Here is a 22202-nt window from a genome sequence, read left to right on the forward strand (position 1 = left end):
AGTTAAAGGTAGCATACGCAATCTTATTTGCGCGAACAAAAACATGTTAAAAAAAAATTATTTTTTACAGTTATTACCTGCGGATCTTCTTTCATTTTTCACGCGCATGCCATTAATATGACTAGAGGCTTAATAACTTGTCAATTTTGTATTACGTATCAATAAAACTTTTTTTTTTCTTTCTTTCTTTCTTTTCATATTTGTACCAAAAATAAGAAACCATATCACTCCAGGCTTCAAGGTACAAAAAGGAGAAAGTGCCCCCTTAGTAAAGCCACGGAATCGCGAAATGCAAAAAGCACAGATCTGTTTCCATTAATCTGCTCACTAAAGTTTCCTATTCCTTCGTAATTCTCTGCTGCCAGATTATTCCTTCTTTACGAAGTTATATTGAAAGTACCGAAGAGCGAACGCTTTACTCGCGTTTCTGTTTGACATTTTTAATTTAGCGCCCGATCTCGCATCGAACTTTGGAAGAATTTTTATTAATACAAAGAATCGAAGGAACAAGGATTTTTTTTTTTCTTTTTCTTTCGAGACGAAGAAAGATCTTTTACCCATTTGATATCTAACAAGTATAAAGCATCACGTAAGCGATATTATTTATATTACGTCTAAAAAAAGAACCGATTTTATGAAACTCAAATGTTTAAGTTTGTAGCATTTCTGATAGTCGCTTTCCGGAATCCACGTCTTTTTTTCCATTTTCCCAATTAACAACCGGCGCATCCCATCGTAATTTTTATTATTAATCCACATCAACGTCTTGTATGTACAAATTATATATTTTATTTATAGTTAAAACAATAATTCATGAAACTTCTATCGAATTAAAATATTCATTAACCACAAATAAAAAGTAGAGCATATTACGCAACTATTTATATGTATATGGTGAATGTACAGAACCTTAAAAAAAAAATAATAATAATAAAATAAAATAAAATAAAACGCATTGCCGAAACGTGGTTGCCGGAAGGCGATTGGACCATATATTCCTGCAATAAAATTTAAGAAAAACCATCGATCTTTTTATATACTTATATATTAAGTATTAATAATTATAAATTACGATCATCGTTAATATTAATAGTATAATCATTATAGGTAATATTATTATTTTAAATGCATACACAGTTTCAACATTTATCTCTGACAAAAAAGGACAGAATAGGTAGGAATAAAAGGAGTAAAAGGAGCGGAAGGTAAGTAGTGACAGCGCGAAAAAGGGACGTAAAGGTAAGTTAAAAAAAAAAAAAGAAAAAAAAGCTATCGAAAAAATATTGAATACTCACTTATGTTACGAAACAGGCCCTGCTAAACAAAATGTAATCAAGAAAAAAAAATTATATTAAAAAAAAAAAATAACAAAAAAAAAGAAAGTTTAGTCTTGCGGTCCGTTCTATTAGCCTGGGATTCTTTGGGTCCTATTTCAAAGGTACTTTTAGCACGACTCTTTCGATCGAGAGCACGTGCCCGCCTCGTGCACGAGGATTGATGGCGTTCAATCGACAGTGGGGAAGAGATACCGCCAAGATAACAGGAGATTAATTCTTCTTCACCTTCTCGCTGTTGCCGTAATCAGAGATAACTGGATAGAGGACGGGGAGAGAAGGTTAAGGTATAGACACTATGAACTAAACGATTACACATTACATTAAACGTATTCGACACTTTACGCTGGCCCGTCATTTTATGATTTCAACGCGTTCGTAATGTAAAAGCAATCTCTCCCGAACTCTGATACGTCGCTCCTCGTATTCTCGTAATTCTTCCGTAGACGTTGGCGTTCCGATGAATCGAATTATTTATTAAAGGAGCAACTGTGTTCACCATTTGTTTCATCTATCCATATCCATTTTGTCTCATTTTTTTTTCTTTTTGATTGACAATTGGCCACGCGCCTCTCGCTCTCATTTTCACGCTCTCGCAGCTTTCTCGTTCGATCTCTTTTACAACATGTCCAGTCGCTCTTGTACTCACAAAAAACGCAGACGCGGGGCGGGGCCTATGGCAGAAGTCTATACAAAATAAATAACGATATATCTAAGAAATCAATCGAGAGGGTCGTGATGCTAGAAACAGTAATAATAGTAATTGTAATGGTGCGAAGTCGGCGTATTTTATCATGGTAAGAAAAGTGATCATCTCATCTCGTTTCATATATATATTATTCTTTTTTTTTTTTCTTTTCTTTTTCTGCTCGACTCGGTGCTCGTGCACGAGGGCAAAGCTCGCGTGACGAGTATGTGCGAATTGGATGTGTTTCGAGGCTATTGGACGACCCGCACCGTTCTTTTTCGTTCTCGCGTGCAGATGTATGCAATTCGCGTCATGACTCTTCATCGATACATATGTGCGTTCAATGTGCGCCGTATAAACTCGAACGCATCATAACGGGACTATTATTAACTTGACTGTGCTCATCTCTGAGTCGCGATGCAGTATTACGATTTACGTATCGTATCATTTCCGGTGAACTCTCTCCTCGAGTGTGGGGAAAATATCCATAGCCACCAGAGCAATCATTAACAACGCTTCCTCGGCAGTGAACGCTTGAACCTTGGTTCGAGATGGAATCTCTTGACGATCGTCGGCGCGAGATTGTCGTCCGTCCTTCAAACTTCGGAATCCTCGATTAGCAGTACCTCCGTGGGAAAAGAATTATCAAGTCGTGAAATAGCACGTGCCTCTCGAAGGTCCGCGAAGAAAGTCCTTGAGAAAGGGAAGGATAAAAAGAAAGTGCACACTCAATGCCGCAGAGTTCTTAACTGGCGGCCTTGTTGCCGGCGATCGTTCTCCATTCTTGTATCTCGTTTTTTTTTTCTTTTTTTTCTTTTTTCGTCGCACGCTCTTTTGCCGCAATGTACTTTCGTATTCGAACTCGAGCCAATTCTTCCTAGAAGCGTTGATATTCGTGGTCCTTGTCTCCGACTTTACCGCGTCGCCGAGTCAAATCAACTACGATGTGCTTGCCGCGGGAATCTTTTTTATCACCGCGATCTAAAACGTTTTTGAAATCGCCGTCATTACCGTTGCCGCTGTTATTATAAATCTTCATACGATCGTAATTGTTATTGTTTCTGTTATTACTGCTGCTAATCCGATATCCAAAGTTTCTGATCAGCATTAGCTCCGGTGACCCAGGCGGATTGTTCGCCAGCGTCGTCAATGCTGGCACGCCGACTTGCTCAGTAGTCAAATGATGGTACTTGATTCTTATGCTGTAAATTTGTTGGCTGTAATTGGTTCTTTGAAGGAACGTTCCAGGGGCAGCCCCAAGTTAGTTCCAAATGCGTAGGAACGAATCCCAGGAGCCTGTCGCAACTGCCATGCCGTCTTCCGTAACGCCAAGACAAGACACGCGATTGTCATGTCCAGCGAGAATTCCTAAGAAACAGAATTATAATGTTGCATTTTTTTAAACAAAATATCAAGAATAATATCTCTTATTCCAATAATAAAAATATTAAAAAAAGACACAAAAAAATCGAGAGAAGGACCTGAAATACAATTTCTCTTCTCTCTTAAAAAAAACAATTGCTCGTTTAAAACCGTCGACCTACCAGCTCGCTCCGTTTTCATAGAATCCCAAACGTTGCAGTTGAAATCGTCGTAGCCCGCCAGCAATAATCTACCGCTCTTGCTGAAAGCTACACTGGTGATACCGCAAATGATATTGTCGTGGCTGTACATCGCAAGTTCCTGGTCCGCCCTAATGTCGAAAAGTCTGCAGGTTGCGTCATCTGAGCCCGTCGCGAAAGCGTATCCATTCGGGAAGAACTGTAAATAGTATGTTTAAATCGTCAGACTACATCCTTAACTAAATCTTTGCTATTATGCGTTAGTACTATCGTTGCACAAAAATTTTTTTCTAGTTTTCAACTTGATATCTCACCGTGACGGCGTTTATGTCACTCTCGTGACCCGGGAAGGTCTGCTTACAGGAGCCTTCACGAATGTCCCATAACTTCGCGCTGGCGTCACACGCACCAGACACGAAGGTGCGGGTATCCGGCGCCAACGACAGGGACATGACGTCACCAGTGTGCCCGATAAACGAGGTGCACTGCTGACCGGTTTCGATATCCCATAAAGCACTGAATCAAAATAAATTAACGTTTTAATTTGCGCCGTAATGCGAATATATTCTTCAGAAATCTTTACAACGATCAATGACGGAAGGAATTAAATCTTTACGTTCTTACCAGGACATATCACCGGAACTGGTGACAATTTGGTTGTCGTCGTAGAATCGACAGCAGGACAAGTATCCAGTGTGACCCGGAAGCTCTCTGCTCACCCGAACGTTTCCTTCCCTAGTTTTAAGACTATAGATGGAACAGATATTGTCCAATCCACCGCACGCTACGTAACTACCCGAGGGAGCGTACGCACAAGTCATTACCCATGATGATCGTAATGGGATCGCGTGAACTTTATTGGTAGTATAACTGTCCCAAACGATCAATTTGCCATCTTGCGATGCGGAGACTAAGTTCCTACGCACAGAAATAAAATAAAATGAATAAAAATTCAACGCAACACAAAGTTATTGTTCTAAATTCACAACTATAATTATTAAAAATATTTAATTTTAATTCAAGTAATTAATATTATTGGACGCAAATCGTTATTAAATAATCATATGTGCATTAAACGTTATACCTCGAATCACTTCCCCAGTGCATTGCATAAATTTTAGCTAAGTGACCGCGAAGAGTGCGTCTCGTTCGCATTTGTATGCGACCGATAGGTTCCATGCCCGATGTGGCCTGGGCCAAGGTCGTGTCGCATGCTGCTTTCCTAGCATCCTGCAACATGAGATCACAGGTAAATTTGTAAGTTTGCCTCGGGATCTGTTTCTCGCGTTTAATCCCTAACGCGTCCGATAAAGTTCACGATAACGTGATAAGAAAAGAGATCGTCGCGTGTAATTATTTGTTACCGTTAACCACGTAAAGTGTGATGAAGAAATCTTATCTGCACACCGTCGCGTGTACGTTATTCGATGACAATTAAACCATTAAGATTTCACGTTAAAGCAGCATCTTAAGTAGAACACATTGTAGCGAAAATTTAATAAAATCTGTGTGAAAACTCTGTTTAATGTTATACTCGCATACACACGGGCTCGATACAAAAGGTCAAACGATGATCACGGCCAAATACGTCGATGAATTAAATAGAATGTTAAAAATTCTTTCGAAAGAATTTAAAAGAATCGAAAGGAGAGCTATGGGATATGAAAAAAATTTAGACGAATGACGCTCGCGTGTCTTTAGTCCGATATGCTGCAATACTGTCATTACCGAACTGACCTTTAAAATCGGATTATAACACAGCAGCACTTAAAGTGACTTAATACTAAAGTATATTGGACGTATAACTCTCTACCTTTAGTACGTGAAAGATATACATAAAGATGTATAAGACCATTGTTAAATGATTTCTAAAATAAGACTGCGCTTTACGTATCTGCAATTTGTTTTATAGAAAACTTGCGTCATAATTTTCCGTACGCACGTACCATATTTGTCTTTCGAAAAATTAATTTCAAACAAATTATTATAAGATATTTATTATACAATATTAATTTAGAAATATCCAATATTTATTACGCAAATTAATAATAAAACAGTCATAATATATGCAAGATAATATTTCAGCGTTCACTGTGTACGTATCTGTTACGTGTATTAGTTATTTTATTTAATAAACTACAATTTGGAAAAAAAAAAAAAAAAAAAGAAAAATCGTACGCGTCATAAACAATTAGCAAACAAGGTCGATAGCGTTATTTTCTTTCATCGTAAGCGCATATTTCCGCGCATACCGTGCGAGCGCGTGCATTTTATACATATACTATAAAAGGAGAAGGGCAGGCAGGGGAGGCAGAGAAGAAAGAGAGACGAATACATCGAGAGAAGAAACAAGACATGGAGTGAGGGAGAAAGGGATGGTGGCGTATTGATCAGAGAAGCGACGGTTATGCCGCGCCCTACCACCACCACACTACCACCACCGCTAGCCAACTCCATATTCTCACAACTATACGGAAAGTCATTCGCCATAGAAGCATATCTCTCTATCGTTAAAATTTACGATAACCGCTTTAACATCCGAAACAAAGACGAAAAAAAAAATGTTGCATAAAATGGCAAAATCTAGAGTAACGAACGAACAAGCCGATTCAAGCAAACTTCTTGGACGAGTTCCAATTACTTTTTCTTAGAAAGCCTTTAATTTCATTACGAAGTTAACATATCCAGCGGCACCGCTTCATCGCTAAATCATATTCGGTATAATTGCGAGTTTAACTATTATTTCAAAAAGCGCATTAAGGTTCACGGTATAGCAGTTAATTCTTTGCAATATCTCTGCAATTAGAAACATTTCGGAAATCAAAGTGAATCATAGATATATACGTATTTAAAAATGTGCATTAATTTTCATAAGTTAAGAAAGAGGGAGGAGTAATCTCGAGGGAGGGACTCCTGTTGATTCTTACCCGAATGGCATTTTTCAGCGTTTCCGCTTCTTGGCGAAGGCTGTCGAGCTCGTTCATGATGTCTGGCAGATTGACGCGCGTGCCTTATGAGCACCCGTTAACGGGTCCGAGATACTGGGGACGTCGCGCGTGTGAGAGGAGTTGACGTGACTCCCTCCTCCTCCCAGGGAGGGCTCAGAACGCAATTTCGACGATGATGACGGATGGCGGCAACTTCTGTCTACGGCGCCTACTCTCTGTGGGAGAAAGGCTGATTGCCGGGGTCGGTGTCACGCCGTCGATACCGCTTTCGATGGCCGGTGGCGAACGCCCCCGAGCTTATCGCTCTCGTAAGGCGAGTCGAGAGGTAAGAGAAAGCGAGGCGAACGATGACGGTAACAGGGATGAAATTTGCGTCTCCTCTTAACGAAATCGAGACCACCAGCTTCACCCGGCCCCACCTCCTCGCCCCTTGCCTTCGTTACTGCAGCGGCTTCCGTTTCCGCCGTTACCACCGTAACAAGACCCAGACTACAGCAGACTTCTCCGCTCCTCGCGCTAACTTTGATACTTCCCGGCGAAACCGTTGCCACACCTGAAAAATAGTAAATTCATTAATCCACGATTAATCAATTCTAAAAAGTATTTTTGTTCGTATCTTTAATAAAAAAAAAATAAAATAAAATAAATAAAAGAATTATATTTAAATTCCTTTCATAGAGTCAAGTCATATAAAATAATTATAGATATTGTTACTGCCTCGCAACACCAATATTTATTCTACGGAGAGCAGAAAAATGAAGGCAGAGATAAATTAGTAGCTATTCAATATATCTTGATAGCGCAGATGATAAACAGAACGCTTTCTTGTACGAGGATGACGCGGGATTTTAATGCGTTTGATGGTTTTAGTGAAACGAACAGACGGTATGCCTACGTCTCGCCTTCCGCGAAGGAGTTCCGAGAATCGCGGCAATTTATCAACGACTGGAGATAATCGTGTCGGTTTTACACGCGATAGAAAATATGATTTTGTGCAGGAGCGTTATGAAAATTTGCGCCTGCAAGGCATCGAGCGGCGGAAGAAGATTAAAACTTTTTAAATATATATTTCGATCGCGATAAATTAGAATTTTTAACTTAAATACGTTTGCTGTATCGTAGTTTGGCTCGCTTCTTCCCGCTAATTGGCACGCGTGCCGCTTTCAAGTGTAACACACCAGTGAAAATAAATAGTTATTTCCAGATACGCGTAATGATTCGTATTACTCATGTACTAAAGAAGATACTATGTTCTGCCGCAAGAATAAATAAATGAAATTAAAAGCCTGTGCTGTGTTTAACAGTCGGTAATCAAAAACGTATACCGTGCAGAGAAAAATTATTAAAAATGATTAATAGTAATTAATGTAGCTTATCAATGAGGAGGGGAAAAAAAAATTAACGAATCGGCGTATCGATACCGTGATGCAAATCACGTTAAAATTAATCTCAATTAAGATAAGGCGAACAAATGAAGACATTTATGACAAATACAATGAATGTAACGAGCTTCTCTCTTTGATATACCGAAAAGAGATAAAATGCATTTCGCTGCACTTTGCTCGTCAGAGCAAATCCATTTACTCGCTCGAATTAATCCGGCCTTAAATGACTTTAATTAAAGTGATCGAAGAAAATAATGCAGGAGCGCTTCTCTTATCACGCATCTACGCACGTCAGATACGTAAAAAAAAAAAAAAAAAGAAAGTATAATTATCTGTTCGCTAAAAATATTTTGGTTGTATGGCGTATATAGATATTTTTATCACGACCTCTCCTCTCTCTCTCTTTCTTTCTCTCTCCAGAGATCTCGCGACTCCGGAGATTTGAGTTCTCGTCAGCGCGTATTTTTCCTCGAGAAAAATGTCATTCGCGCGATGTGCATCACCGTCACAGCGACGAGCGATCGGTCGACGCCGATGCGACTAGTTATTACAACGTAATATCGATAAACTCGGAAAACCGATAATTGACTGAAAAGTACTGGCACGTGCGTGCTCGCTACTTTCATTCTAGATAACTTATATGATTTTCACCATCCAGCATTCGCACAAGAATAAATATCGCACCTTCTCGTCACCGAAGAAACTGCATATCGCATCGATGTTTCTTTTTTATCTCATCGCTTGAAAGAATAGTCGTATTCAGAATTTAATTTAATTTCCTTTTTTTCTATTACGTTAATCTATTAATAATCACAATGTATCGTAAATTTCTTTTGTCGACTTTATCGAAAAAGTATCTCTACGATTCTCTCTCGTAATCGATCGCGTTCAAATAATCACGGGCACGGAAATCCGCGGCGCGTCCTTCACCTCCGCGGGATCCTGCGACCCGGGGAAACCGAGGGTTGTCGATCCAACGCGAGGGATGTTTTTTTCCCGAATGGAGCTGTTAGCGAGAGCGAAGTTTAACGCACGCGCAAAAAAGAATCAGAAAACAAACGCACTTTTCGAAAAATTAAGATACGCGACGCGAACTTGGCGATATTAAATTTCGACTCTCATTAAAAAAAATTTTACGTTGACTACACGCGACTGAATTATCTCTGACAAAAAGGTATTGTTATCGAGAAAAATATGTGAAAAAAAGTGATGTACAAATTTAAAAACTTCATCAGATTGGGGCTTATCAAAAGAAATAACAATAGCGTAGAAGTTACGTGCTGACTTTTAACGAATCGATACAAGCGAAATTCAATTCCGTTGAGAGATCGGTATTACAAGTCGCAAGAGCATTATCGGTGAACAATCGATGGTTGCCTCGCGCAGCGGAAAACAGCAGCCGAAATACGAAGGTTGGAACAACCACGGAGCTTTTAGGCGGAGGTGTTATCGATAACGATAAAGGGTGCTATTGGTAACAGAGGCGACGTCACGTAGTATCGTTCTTCCGCTTTACCTCGACGAAGCGCGCTATTGTTTCAGCTAATAGCGAGAGCAGCAAGAATTCCGCGACAGCTTCGATCGACAGAGGTAGAGAAAAAAAAAAAAAGAGAGAGAGAGACAGAGAGAGAGAGAGAGAAGAAGGGAAAAGAGACGACGACGTCCTCGCCTACGAGGGCGTTGAGGTGTAAAGGGAGGTTTATACGCATCGATGGAACCCACTCGGTCCGTCCCACCGTCACCGCCACTGCTGTCAGAGGAGCGTCATCGAGGCCGTAGCGACATAACCTCTCGATAAGAAGCCACCACCACCGCCGGCGTCGCCGCCGCCACCACCACCAGGTCGAAGCAGACGACGCGCAACCCCGTCGGAAGTCCCGACGCTCGTCACCGCCAGGTTGTGCCCGTCGACACGCGAATCGCGCGAAAGCTCCTCTCCGGCGATGGAGAACCTTCAAAGGGCCGGCGGCGCCGCGGTTCCACTTCCGGCACCTTTCCCGGCGCCGCTTGGAATCGCGGGCTCCGCGGGGGCACTGCGGAGTAACACGTACGCACGCACGTACGTCAGCAAGGAGGGCTTTTTCCGTCGCGTTTCGCACGCAACCGTGAAAGCGCAGCGCGAATCGATGAACGTCGCCGTTGCGGCACTCGCCCCACTCGTCGCACGATCAACCTTTCTCTCTTCCGTCCCTTCGCACTCGTTCGACTCGCCCGCACGATCGTCCTTGCTCCTGCGGCGGGCGCGTGATGCACGAAGGGACGAGACCCCGATCGCCGTACCGCGAGCCACCGGCCGTCAGCGCGAAGGGTTGCCGGCGAGCGCGAGAAGCCAGTCCGACGGCTCCAGAAAACGACGTCCCGACGATCTCGAACCACACCCAAGGAAGGACGTGGTTCCAAGAGAAGGCCGGCCGGGAGGACGAGTCGCCGGGAAGTGGGAGAGACGACGCTGGCGCCGTACCGACCGACCGACCGACCCGGCATGAAGAGGACGCCGTCGTCGCTGCCGACGACGACAGGTTGCTGCACGAGCCACTGATGTTGCTGCCGTCAGCAACAGCATCCGGGACCTGGCCATGAGAAAAGCTCGCCCGAACCCCGAACGTCGGGCGACAAATAAAAACAGAACGACGCTCATGCGATCGTCCGCGGAATGTCTCTTTAATTACACCGCTCGAATTAATGACAAAAAAATTGAACGAGATCGAAGATAAAACATAGCCCCCCCCTCCCCCTCTCCCCTCGTTGTAAAGAGATAGTCGATATCGATACTGACGGCGATGACTGATACGACGCCTGTCCCGTTAATTAAAGATGCGATAACAATCAGAACCTCAGATCGAAAACGTAGATTAGCCTTGAATCGATATTGGTCAATCACCGTATCGCGAAGTGAGGCTGGTCCAAATCGATACTACCATTCAAAATAGCTCACGTTGTATCGTAGTTGACAGATGGCAACGTGCCAAGCCAGCGATAGTCAATCAAACTCCGGATCAAATTCGGCCTTTGAATGACGAAAGGATTATTTTCGTGAAATATATAAAAAAAAAAAAAAAATACTATATTTCTTTTTCTATTTCTTCGCAATATATAGTTCCTATCATTTTTTTTTTATCTTTGCAAAGATAAACCGTTCGTAGAAATACCGTAAGCTTTCCTGCGTCTAATCGTAAGTACTTTTATGCGCTACGGGCCCTAAGTTCGCGCCAACGAGCTCTCGGGCACGACGGAAGAACTCGTTCATTATCAAATCTTCCCTAGGTCGTCTCCCTTCGGCGGACTCCCGGATGCGCGAATGGGAGCAACAGTTGAGCGACGGCGGGTCAACGTCCAACGCGACGATCTCGCTCCCTCGCTCTCCGGCTTCTCCTCCGTTGCATCTCGGCCCGATCGTACACAACCGCGGAGCTGCCAAATACCCCACGCCGAACACGGTGCCTCTGGCGAACGGCTCTTCGGGGCACCGGGGTGAAAGGGGAGCTCGGGCTACTGCACGTAACGCGCCGCGACAGTTGGCCGACAGACCGGCAGGTTCACCTACGTCTGCACCTGCCGCCTAACGTCTCGTAGTTGCTCGGCCAATCCGCTTTATGATTTATCATCCCCATGCACGGTAAGTCGTTCTCGTCGAACCTCCGTGCCGTACTTATCCGGCCTGACGCGAATCTGATTTACGATCATCCGACCGTTGCCCGCCTCCGGACCCCGCCGTCCCGATTCGGTCCCGGTACGACGTACGTATTTTGTCCCCGTGGAAGTAAAATTAATAACGAAGAGGCCGCCCCAAAATTAAATCCTGCGAGTTACGGTTACGCCAGTTTAAACCTCACGTTAGCCCGTAGAAAGGTAATTTCATTTTGGCACGAAATCATCGACGTCTTAAAATACGCCGTGACGTGAGCACATCGATCGATCGATCAAGGCTCGTCCGAGTTCTGCAACTCGCGCTCGATGTCGTTTGAACGGTTTTTCGTTTTCTTTTTTTTTTTATTTTTTACTTTTTTTTTTTTATAGTAACAGTCATCTCTCATTATTTCATCGAAGTAGCGAGACAAAAGTAGCAAGTGCGGTACACGCTTGAGTCATCGAATCCCGAGTGGGGGAGATGCGGCACATCTCTCGAGACGCGGCGAGAAGAGAGGCGGATACCAGGTGAATGACGTCAAGAGGTTGGTAGTGACGTCAGAAAGTAACCTGGAGCAAGAGGCCGCGTGGCGTTGCTGATTGCCCGCTAATTTCTAGATGCCGAGGGAGACGGACACGACCTCGTTTCTATATTAGGACCTAATGCAATATCCATCGGGACGTGCTCTTTCTACTTTTTTTAAACGTGTCGTCGCGTGGGACGTCGGGGCGGAAAAAAAAAAAAGATAAGCGGACGGATGAAATATTCGAGTTTATTAAAAATACACACACGACCGTCCGGTCGAAGATAAAATGCACGTCTAAATGCGCGTGCGACTCTCGATTGGTCGCATGCGAGGCAACTGGACCGTACAAATTACATTCAATACGGCGGCCTGGTGTGCAATATTGATCGCGCGCCATCGACATCAATGAACGGCATTTATACCGCGAACGTGATTCCGTGCTAGAAAATGAAATCGCCGGCGCTACTTTTATGAATGGAAATGGCACCGCGAGAAGAAAGTTCCGAGAGCCGAAGCCGACTTTCGCGAGGTGCGAGAATTCCAGCTCGCGCGAGGGAAAAAAAAAAACCGGCCGTACGAGCTCACCGAAATCCACGAGAATTTAAAACCGACGACAATCGTATCCCGGCGGCTTTATCGCGACCGAATATACGCCGGAGAACTCGCGCGGCGTTAAAACCCTGTCCTAGTTTAATGCAGTCGCGTGACGTCATTAGGCGTGCCAAGAAGAATCGTTTAACCGCATAAAGCGCATCTGCGAGATTTTTTCCAAGTGTCAGCAGTGCCCCAGTTTAGCTGATAGTTTAAGATAATTCGCGCAACATAATAACCGTCGCATAAAAGTCCGGGGGACGGCGGCAATATTTTGTTCGCGATATTCAATTCCGGGGGAAAGAAACCTAAATAACGTGCACAATTCAGAGCGAAACTTGGTGCACGAAGGGAAACTATAATTAAGACAATTGAACCGTTCACAGGTCAAAGTGATTAACTTCACTTTTCAAATTTTTTTTTTTAATTTAAATGCCAGGGCGCTTGATTGGTGCTTAACTTCGTATATTTAAAATACATTTTCTCTATTACTTCTTTTACGAAAGTTGATCGATTTGGCGAATTAACAGGTCGATTATTAAATTAACAAGTCGTTCCTTTTTTTTTTTTATCTTTCGCCGCTTCGTTTGCTTTCCACATCCCAGTAACTCTGCCACGAGGGCCGATATCTCTACGACTAGCTGGGAGGAGCAGAAGGGCGCGATAAAAACAGGACGTAAGCCCACGGGAGAGAGGAGGGTCGACGGCAGACTGACTAAAAAAAGGGGTTTAGCTGCGAGACACATCCAGCTTGAATACGTTGACCCTTTCGATAAGTAGTACGACCTACTAACCGTCCTGTAAGCCGCGATCGTCGTTAAGGGGCTCCGCCGGGTTGTTTTCTATCGGAGAGAAACATCTGCACAAAGCTTGCCATCGTCACCGCCGTTCGATGCACGTGACGCTACTTGCCGAGGTGAAATTACACCCGGAACCGCACGCGAGTGAAGTAAACAACGGCCTGGGTGTCTTAGCGCCCTACGCAAACATCGCGCAACCGAGAACAACACCTCGGTTTGCAGTACAAAGTGAAAGGGATAACGAAAGACGCCTTCGTTAAGTAGAAATCGAATGCACCTACGAGAATTTATTTTATTCGCTGGATTGAATTAAAAAGAAAAAAAAAAAAGACATCCTAAAACATACGGCTTGAGGTCAAAGTGTCCAGTACCGAGACTGGATTTACGTTCGAGACAGATTTGATTATTAAAACGAAGCATTTCTAAATTTCCTACGAGTATAGAATACAGAGATATCACTGAATAACACGAGGTGCGTTTTGCACAAACGAAGCACCCGTGAGACTCGTTCCTTATCAAACCGCGCGTCGCACACCGATGAAATCTCGTGGGAATCGAGAGAACACGAGCGATTTATCGCAATTGATTCCTAGCCTAGCGCAATCGGAGTGCTGATAATGCAGATAGCATCGACGACGCGTCGTCTCAAGTGGAACGCTGTCAATTCAACTCAAGACGCCACTTGTCTTCGGCGCGCGCGACGACGGCTTTATATTCCGAAGCAATTAAAGCCGATTAAGACAGCTGCGGCCGGCAATTGGCCGACCAATTCCAAGATGGAATGTGTTGTTTTTTTCCCTCCCGTCGTCTAGTGTTTCACCCCGTCTATCGTGCTAAATTAAAGCCCCGGCGATCCCACCGTCACACCTGCGACGTCCAGCTACGCCTATTTATTATCTATCTTTCTCTATTACTCTACTAATCTTTATTACTAGCTTTCTCTATAAAGAAGCTTATTACGATCATTAACCCACGACCTATCCTTTAAGGTTTATTGTCCAAGAAATGCCAAAGATCACTCTCGTAAGAACCGAGGTACGTGTATTTCTTCATTAATCATCGTCTTTCTCATATGATTCAGAGCATGGTAAGTGAGACGGTAAAATACGGTTAAAGATTCGCGATAATAAGCCGCGGTGATAATAAATAAGAGAAAAAGGAAGAGAGGAAAAAATAAAATTTATTCAACGCTAAAATTAATTAAAGCGCGACGGGATAGTTTTTAGAAATCTGGTGGGTATCAGAAAGTCGGTGCCTCGGAAACGACGATAACGTTGTGGTATTCAGAGATATACTCGAGTATTAAGAATTATGATCGTATCGTTGAGTTTAATTATTTTTTCAGCTTAAATTTGTTTTGTGCTAAAAGTATCGAATGCTTTAAAAAATGTAAAAATATTTCAGGCCGATGTAAGTGTACCGCTGAAGTTAAGGCTCCCAAAAACCGAACACAATCGCCACTTGTTATGTAAGAATTTTCAGAGACCTCGTGTTGCATCACGCTTTCTCAGAATGAATATCTCGCGAAAGGTCCAGTGGAAACTACCAGTTGAGAGTTAATCTTAGCTAGAGCAAGAAACACCCAATCAGTCACGTTATTCAACAGTTTTTTTTTTCTTTTTTTCTTTTCCTTTTTATTTTTTTTATCATATTCCTATTTATGATTTCTATAAAACTCGCTTCGTAACATTTTCACTAAATTTAGTAATTCTATTATTAACAAGATGAATAACGTGCGACAGTTGTATCGTCAATCTCGTCTTGAGTGAGGAAAACATCGGTAACTTTATAATTATTTTCTCAATTACTTATCTCACTTTTACCGAAGGTTAATTAAACCGAACGACGTCACGATCGTCAATTTCTCCGCAAAGTTTCATCGCCGGCAAAGCACGTTTCCGTACTTCGTTTCTCACGGCAAAACAATAGACGGTTTTCCCCGGGTCGGCTCTCCGCGTTTCGTGCGCCGCAAAAATTCAGCTTGCGAATCAGGCCGAGAATACAACGGCGCGATATATTTTATGCCGTAAGGAACCTAGTTACGTTCAATTTTTCTTTTTCCTTTTTTAATTTTAACGTGAATAATTTTTTTTTTTACTGGTTTGAAGGCTTGCCGCGGCCACGGTAGACCTTTATGCCGCGGGGAGTCGAGCTTTGTTTTCGCGGAAACGCACCGTATTATGCAAAAGCTTGCGTTACGTGCATCGCGAACCGCGAAGTGACCCCGAGTCGTCGTTAAACAAACGTCATAGGCGTCGCATTGCCTCGCCGAGGCAAAACCGGTGTGACACGCAGACATTCTCGCAGGCGAGAGCGGCGAAAATTACGGCCGCGTAATTTCGAGACTCATCAAGGCGATCCATCTTCTTGGCGAGTCACATTGCTTCGTTCTTTAACGACTCTGTGGCTCGGTATAAAAATTAAGCGTGCCATTTTTTTAATCAGAAAATTATAACCAGAATAATATTTGATATTGGTTTCAGGAAAGTTTTATAAAATAATTATTTAAAAAAAAATATATATAATAATTCGAAACAGAACTAGCTTAATTAATTTCGCGCGAGCTAACAAAGTAACGGATTTCATTAACGTTTCGCTGAGTGCTCTCTCGCAAGTATTCCGAAGCGGAGAAGTTCCCTAGCGCGGCAGGAAGAGTCTCTTGTTGCCAGAGGCATATCACCTTTTCTACATAATTCTGCAATCTCGAAATTTTTCTTTGATACGCTGCTTCTACGTTATGAGTGTGCGATAGCACCGCTCGAAGAACGAACGCACCCATCGTTGACTCTGACTCACCGCGGTTTTTCTCTCCCTTTACGAAACCTCCGTGTCTGAAACTCGTGGTGAGCGCGAATCCCCGCGCTTCGTAAAAGCCCGTTTCAATCAACGATCCCATCGATAACGCGTCCAGACCCACGTAATCGCGACGCTCGGATCTATTTCCGGACACGGTCGTCGACGGTTTCGCGCAACCGACGTCGCACGCGTTACCACGAACGGGGTGAGATCGAAGAAGCGTTTACGAGCGAGAATCGTGAAACGCTCGCGCGCTCTCTCTCTCTCGCTCTCTCTTTCCCTCTCTCTCCCTCACACGCACGGAATCGAAGGAGCGAGGCTCGCGAGCGGCGCGACGAATTCAAGGAGACGTCCACGGAGGTGATTTTACTCCCGCAGCTGGGATCGACGGTGCGTCGTCGTCGGGAGAGCCGGCGGGGCGAACGCGCGATCGAAATAACGGTAAGATTTTGACAGAGAGTGTAGACCTAGGCGGCAGCCATGATGGCTCTCGGCGGTTATCGAGTCGCGCGGAAGGGCCGGCCGGAGGGAAAGAGAAAGAGAGAGAAAGAAAGGGAAGAAAGAACGGCTCGTCCGGAAGTCGCCGTGCGGCTGAAAGGGTTGAGGCACAAAAATACCACGTACCTTGAGCTCCCTGACGGAGCCTAGCGGTCGTCGGAATTCCCGGCTCGCGACGCGCTCGGCTTCTCTCCGCTGTCGCGCTGTCCCTCTCTCTCTCCGCTTTCGCACTCGCTCCCTCTGCTCTTCCTCGTCCGTTCCCGACTCCTCACATCGATGACTACGCACTTTTCTCGTCACACCTTCTCACCGTCGAGCATCGGCGACTCGAGTTTCACCCGGCCGTACCTCCTCCGCTGGGGAATAAAACACCACCACTGGCACCCGTCGCTCTCTTTAAGGTTAACCGTCGCGACGACGGGTACCCCGTAACGACGACGACGATGACGACGAGCACGACGAGCGGCAGCTATCGCGCGTTATCGCGGGCGGCGTGCAGGCCGTACACCCGAGGGCAACGCGATTACGGGGCGACGTACGACTTCGACGTCTCCGGATGCACGACGGCCGGACGTCGGCGATTGTTTTCATGCGACGACACACGGGGAACCCGACTCGAACTCGAGGCAAGCGGAGCTGCTGCTGCTGCTGCTGCTCCTTCACGGCTCTGGCGGGCGGCAGGCAGGGCGGGGCTCCGTGCTTCGACTCTCGTGAACCCCGTACGCTCCGTACAGCAGCGCTTGCGGCGGCTACAGGCGCCGGCACGCGAACTTCGCCGAGCGTTACCGATGCTGCGCGATTACCGGGCCGGCCGGCTTCGTCACTTTCGAATGTACGGGTACGCGTCGCGCCGTTACCAAATTCAGCTCCGCGCGTCCGCTGACTTTTCGGGGTGAATTGTGACAGTGCCTGAACCAGGAGGGCGATCGTCACCGGGAGTCTCCTTTCCTGAACGCGATCCGATGGACGAGAGGACGGTGGACGTACAGTTGGCGGTAGCAGATCGCAAGGTACGTGCCGGCGATGTTCCGCGATCAAAGGTTCGCGAAATGGCTAACCGTTGGCGGGATCACAATTTTTGCGCGCGCGATCTTCCCGTTTCCGCAGCGATGCTGCGCGCAATGACTCTTTCGAACGAATGCATTTAGCGTCCTTAGCGAGATGCGTGTTAGAAGCGTGCGAATATATGCATACGAAGGCGTCGATATCTAATGCAGTCGTGCCTCCGAAGCGTCCGTTACGGTGAAATTTTCACTCTCGAATTTACGATATTCACACGACGCACAACTTCCATATAACTTTTCTCGGGAAAGTTTCAGAAACTAAGAAAGGGTGGCGAAGTAAATTTCTCGTTCAGCGTAAGATAAAGTTGTGAATTCTTGGTATTGCGAGCGCGATATCGCGTAACCGGGATTTATCTACCATACCGACGATTCTACGATTATTCTAGAGCTCACCGAGAGAGAGCGCAATGGTCACGAAACGACGCAAATATACGCGCAACGATATTTCCTCGTTTCATTGAAACCTCGTTCGTCACAAAAGTTCTCAAGCCACCACGTACGCGTTTCTAATTTTACAAATCGCCGACAAAAAGTATTTTTAATTACTTATCTAAATATACGAGCCGCAGCTTTCGTCAGCACTCTTCGAAACGTTAACAAATTTCAGGATTCGCAAAAGAAAAGTGTATAAATTTTATTATACCGCTCGCAAAATAATTTTTTTTTTATTCTATATTATCTCGCATATATTTTAAAATTAACATAATTAATTAAAAGAGAAATATAATTATTTGGCGTATATTTCAACGTCTTGCAGCCGATATTTTCCTCAGAAAAGTCACGATTTTTTAATTAATTCTTAAAAAACATTTACGCGAATTAAACTTCTTCGTTCGACGAACGTCTCTCGTTGAGAGCGCAAAGGACAAGGCGAGAAGATAATCTTAGACGATCGTCATTCATATTCCGTGGTTTAAAGCACGTCGCGACAAAGTTTTACGCGCGAGGGTTCCACATGGCGTCGGACGGACGGGGTCGTCGCGTTACAATGGAATAAATCGGGAAATAAAGCCTGCACGGGGCGAACAATGCGTGACGTTGTTACGTCCTCGTAGATTACATACACGGGCCCGACCCCAAAGCTCGTCACCCCCGGTGCGAAAGACAGAAGGGCGCCGGGGAAGAGGGCAGCCGACGCGCGGCTTTCGCGGTGCCTTATCAATATTATCAGCGGACGGTCGCGCGGTGCAACGGGGCGAGGAGCGAGAGAGAGGTACGGGGAAAGAGAGAGCCGGGAAGTCGGCGTAACGGGGCGGCCGGGGTGATCGCGGATGATATCAAGTGGGGATACGCATGCGTCGTGTATCGGACTCCCCCGTTACGTAGCACCGTCGCCGGCGTCGTCGTCGTCGCCGTCGCCGTTGCCACCGCCGCCGCCGTCGGGAGAGAAAGAGAGAAAGAGCGAGACGTCGACCCGTCTCGCGCCTCCTCTCGCGCGTTTTCAGTTCTCCGACCGAACACACGACGGCGACTCGCCAAAAAGCACGCGAGACTCGGATCGAAACGACGAAAGTACCCCGCTGGCGGTGTCCGTGGCATCGCGACGCCGTTGACGACAGCTCGCGAGCGTAAAGGCACGAAGGGCCGTCCTCGAGAGAACACCTCGTGTGCATCAACGACAGGGGGGAGCGAGGGGAGGCGGACGAGCACGCGGCTGAGCAACAGTGTTCGGCGACCTTCTTCTGGAGTGCGTCGGCCGGAGTGACGGGGTACGAGGGGTGTAATCGTGCGCCGAGGTGTCACCACCGAGCAACCGAGAACACCGAGAGGGTCGAAGAGCCAAAGCGAGAGGTCAGCGAGGGGGCATCGTATCGCTGGGATTCCGGACTACCGACCCGCGGAAGGCGTGGTGAGTCCGTTGGCGTGCGTTTATCTCGTTGTCACGGAAAGATAGTACGGTCGCGAAGCCACGTGAAGTATGGGATTGACAGTGACAGGTGAATCACAGGACCGATAAAGCATCGCGGGGATAAATAAATCGGACGGAGGGCGGAGTGCGCGGAACGCGACGACTTTCGCGACTTATTATGCGTTGCCTAAAAACCTTGACCGATTTCGCGACCGCGTTCCCCGCGATAACGGTCTGATCGTCGGGCGCAGATCCGTCGACGACTCGACCCCGACGTGGCTGCATGAACCGAGGGGTCTCCCGCGAAAAATCGCGACAACGGCGGTAGTCGGGCATGATCGCGGAGGATGAGGAAGAAGTACAAAAATAGCTGTCCCCGTGGTTGACCGGAGATGCACAGCTGACCAGCCACGTCGGAGAAGAAGAGAGAAAGAGAGCCAAGGGAGGCAAGAGGCGAGCGCCGCGACTCGCGTCGGGACGCGAGGAATCGATCCGATCGCGACGTTCTACACAAACTCGACTGCAAACACACCACGTGCCTTTATCGTCGTTGTGATTGTCGGACGCCTCTCGTTGCCTTTCGTACGGCCGTCGAAATCGTGCCGTCCCCGACGAAGGTCCCCCACGTTCGAGCGCGAGCGATTCAACGACGACATCGCGAAGAGATGTTCGAGCCGTGCACCTCTCCGAGACTACCGCATTCCGCAACCTCAGCCCCCGCGAAGCCTGACCCCGATCCCACGAGATCGAACAAAGTTGGTAAATATTACATAGGAGTGCCTGTGGCCAGAAACGCGAACTCCCAGAGGATCGAACCCTCAAGGCTGTTGACCTGCATCACGACGTTACCACGTTTGTTCTCTTACCCTACATCGGACCGCTCGATCGCGAATTAAACGCGCAAGAAAAAAAGAGAAACAAACAAAAAAAAAAGAAGAAGAAAAAACTGACGAATCGGCGGATGAAGGCCGATATGAGACGCTGTCGACGAATCTCTCTTCGAGGACGGACGCTGTCGGCGAACGACGGAGGCATTGTCGTAGTTTCTTCTAAATCGACGACGGCAGCGCGAGAGATACGCGGAACTGCCCGATGGCCAACCGCGTCCTGAAAGCCGTAGAAACGCCGGTCGATTCATATCCTCGCTATAAATAGGCGTTTCCTCACGCTATCTGAGACACACGCACATCGCGAGCGACAACGCGTGCACGTGCAACGTATGCCAGAAGTTCGGCAAGGTGAGACCGACCTTCTCCGCGCCCTTGGCTCCACGGCAGGAGGAATCGCTCCGCGCCGGCGATCTTAAACGTATATCTAGATAGACGAGAACTCTGGGTCCAAACGAACGTCGGCGAAGTAGGAGACACATCGAAGTAATTCGCGCGAGAACGCAACCGCGCTCACCAACTGTCCACTCGGGATATATCGATATCGCGAGAACGGCCACAACGACTACATCCCGACATGTCGGTTCCTCTAGCGCACGAATAGAAGCACCTAGGCAACCGATTCTTCTCTTCGTTAGTCACGCGTCGCCTTTCGTACCCTACCAAAAAAAAAAGCGGAACGAGGAAAGAAGGAAGACGGATGCGCCGCTCGAATATTTGAAATTCCGCGTCTTGTCCGATCGCAGCAACGAATCTATCTCTTCTTTTCGCGAGTTAATAATCGCCTTATATTACTCTTTCTCTTTATCTCTCTCATACGGCTGATCTACTATGCTCAACTCGTGCTGTGCTTTTTTCTACCGTGCTCGTGCATTATACGCCGCGAGTGTTTTCTTAGTGCTTTAGTGTTACCGCGCGATTTAGTAATTAAAAGGAGATCGGGCTCGGTGTGCCCGTCGCACGGTCGAACGCGGAAGTCTCGGCTGCCCAGGTACCTGGGTATCCTGTTCCTGAGATGCCTGTTAGACGAGGTCACGTGGCGCCCAGAACTACGATCATCGAAACCATCATCAGGAAGTTTGATACCCACGGTGAGTACCGTCGAAAGAAAGAGGGTACGATAATCGGCGATAAAATTAATCGTGACATTTCCGAGGACGAAAACGGCTCGCGTAAATAATGCCATTTACAACGATTGCGTTTCACGTGGCCGACTAGTTCGTTAATGAATAAAACTATAGGTAATTTCCACTGCGGGCGCGAGATAATTAACGGGTTACGTTTTATGCGACGGTATCGATGTGATCGCATAGCATTATGTTAATCAGATGAATTATCATAACAGCATTTCTGTTTGTGCCGATTAATTCTGCAGTTTTGCTAACTATGTTACGCGGTGATCGTTAATCCGACAAAGCGGTTTAAGTTACCCACGAATGCACGTAAGGGTGAACATAGAACGTTTCATTTTATTATCATAAATTTTCATAACATATTGGTAATGCTCTTTCTTTTTTTTTTTTTTTCTTATCGCGGTGCCGCGTTAATATTTAAAACAGTACTGCACAGCGTCGTTAATTTGAAAAAAAAAAAAAGAAAAAAAAGTTGGCGCATATTCTTGCAGGTCGGTAGCTGACGCGATCATT

At 45.8% G+C, this 22202-nt stretch overlaps 2 protein-coding genes across 12 annotated transcripts in view; one reads left to right on the forward strand and one right to left on the reverse strand.

The window, feature by feature from the left end:
* Positions 1-2170: 2170 nt before the first annotated feature.
* Gbeta13f (guanine nucleotide-binding protein subunit beta-1) lies at positions 2171-17393 on the reverse strand. 2 transcript variants are annotated; one of them, XM_070657560.1, is made up of 7 exons: positions 16883-17393; positions 6512-7085; positions 4669-4814; positions 4209-4502; positions 3899-4100; positions 3567-3783; positions 2171-3390 (listed from the first exon to the last, which is right to left on the reverse strand). In XM_070657560.1, the coding sequence occupies exons 2-7, from the start codon at positions 6566-6568 to the stop codon at positions 3284-3286; spliced, it is 1023 nt and encodes a 340-aa protein (XP_070513661.1). In that variant the 5' UTR covers positions 6569-7085; positions 16883-17393; the 3' UTR covers positions 2171-3283. The 2 variants fall into 2 exon arrangements, with proteins under 2 accessions (XP_070513661.1, XP_070513662.1); XM_070657561.1 differs by lacking the exon at positions 16883-17393 and adding an exon at positions 9640-10276.
* A 250-nt stretch (positions 17394-17643) lies between these two features.
* The window catches only part of Sei (potassium voltage-gated channel seizure), a 92217-nt gene continuing 87658 nt past the window's right edge, over positions 17644-22202 (forward strand). For 6 of the 10 annotated variants that reach the window (XM_070657531.1, XM_070657533.1, XM_070657538.1 and 3 more), the window contains exon 1: positions 19283-21647. In XM_070657531.1, coding sequence (XP_070513632.1) covers positions 21572-21647 — 76 coding nt within the window. In that variant the 5' untranslated portion in view covers positions 19283-21571. Of the gene's footprint in view, positions 17767-19282; positions 21648-22202 lie in introns of those variants that run through there. The other 4 variants (XM_070657539.1, XM_070657541.1, XM_070657537.1 and 1 more) reach the window with 2 other exon arrangements.

Source organism: Cardiocondyla obscurior, linkage group LG06 (assembly GCF_019399895.1).
Source record: "Cardiocondyla obscurior isolate alpha-2009 linkage group LG06, Cobs3.1, whole genome shotgun sequence".
Taxonomy (NCBI): domain Eukaryota; kingdom Metazoa; phylum Arthropoda; class Insecta; order Hymenoptera; family Formicidae; genus Cardiocondyla; species Cardiocondyla obscurior.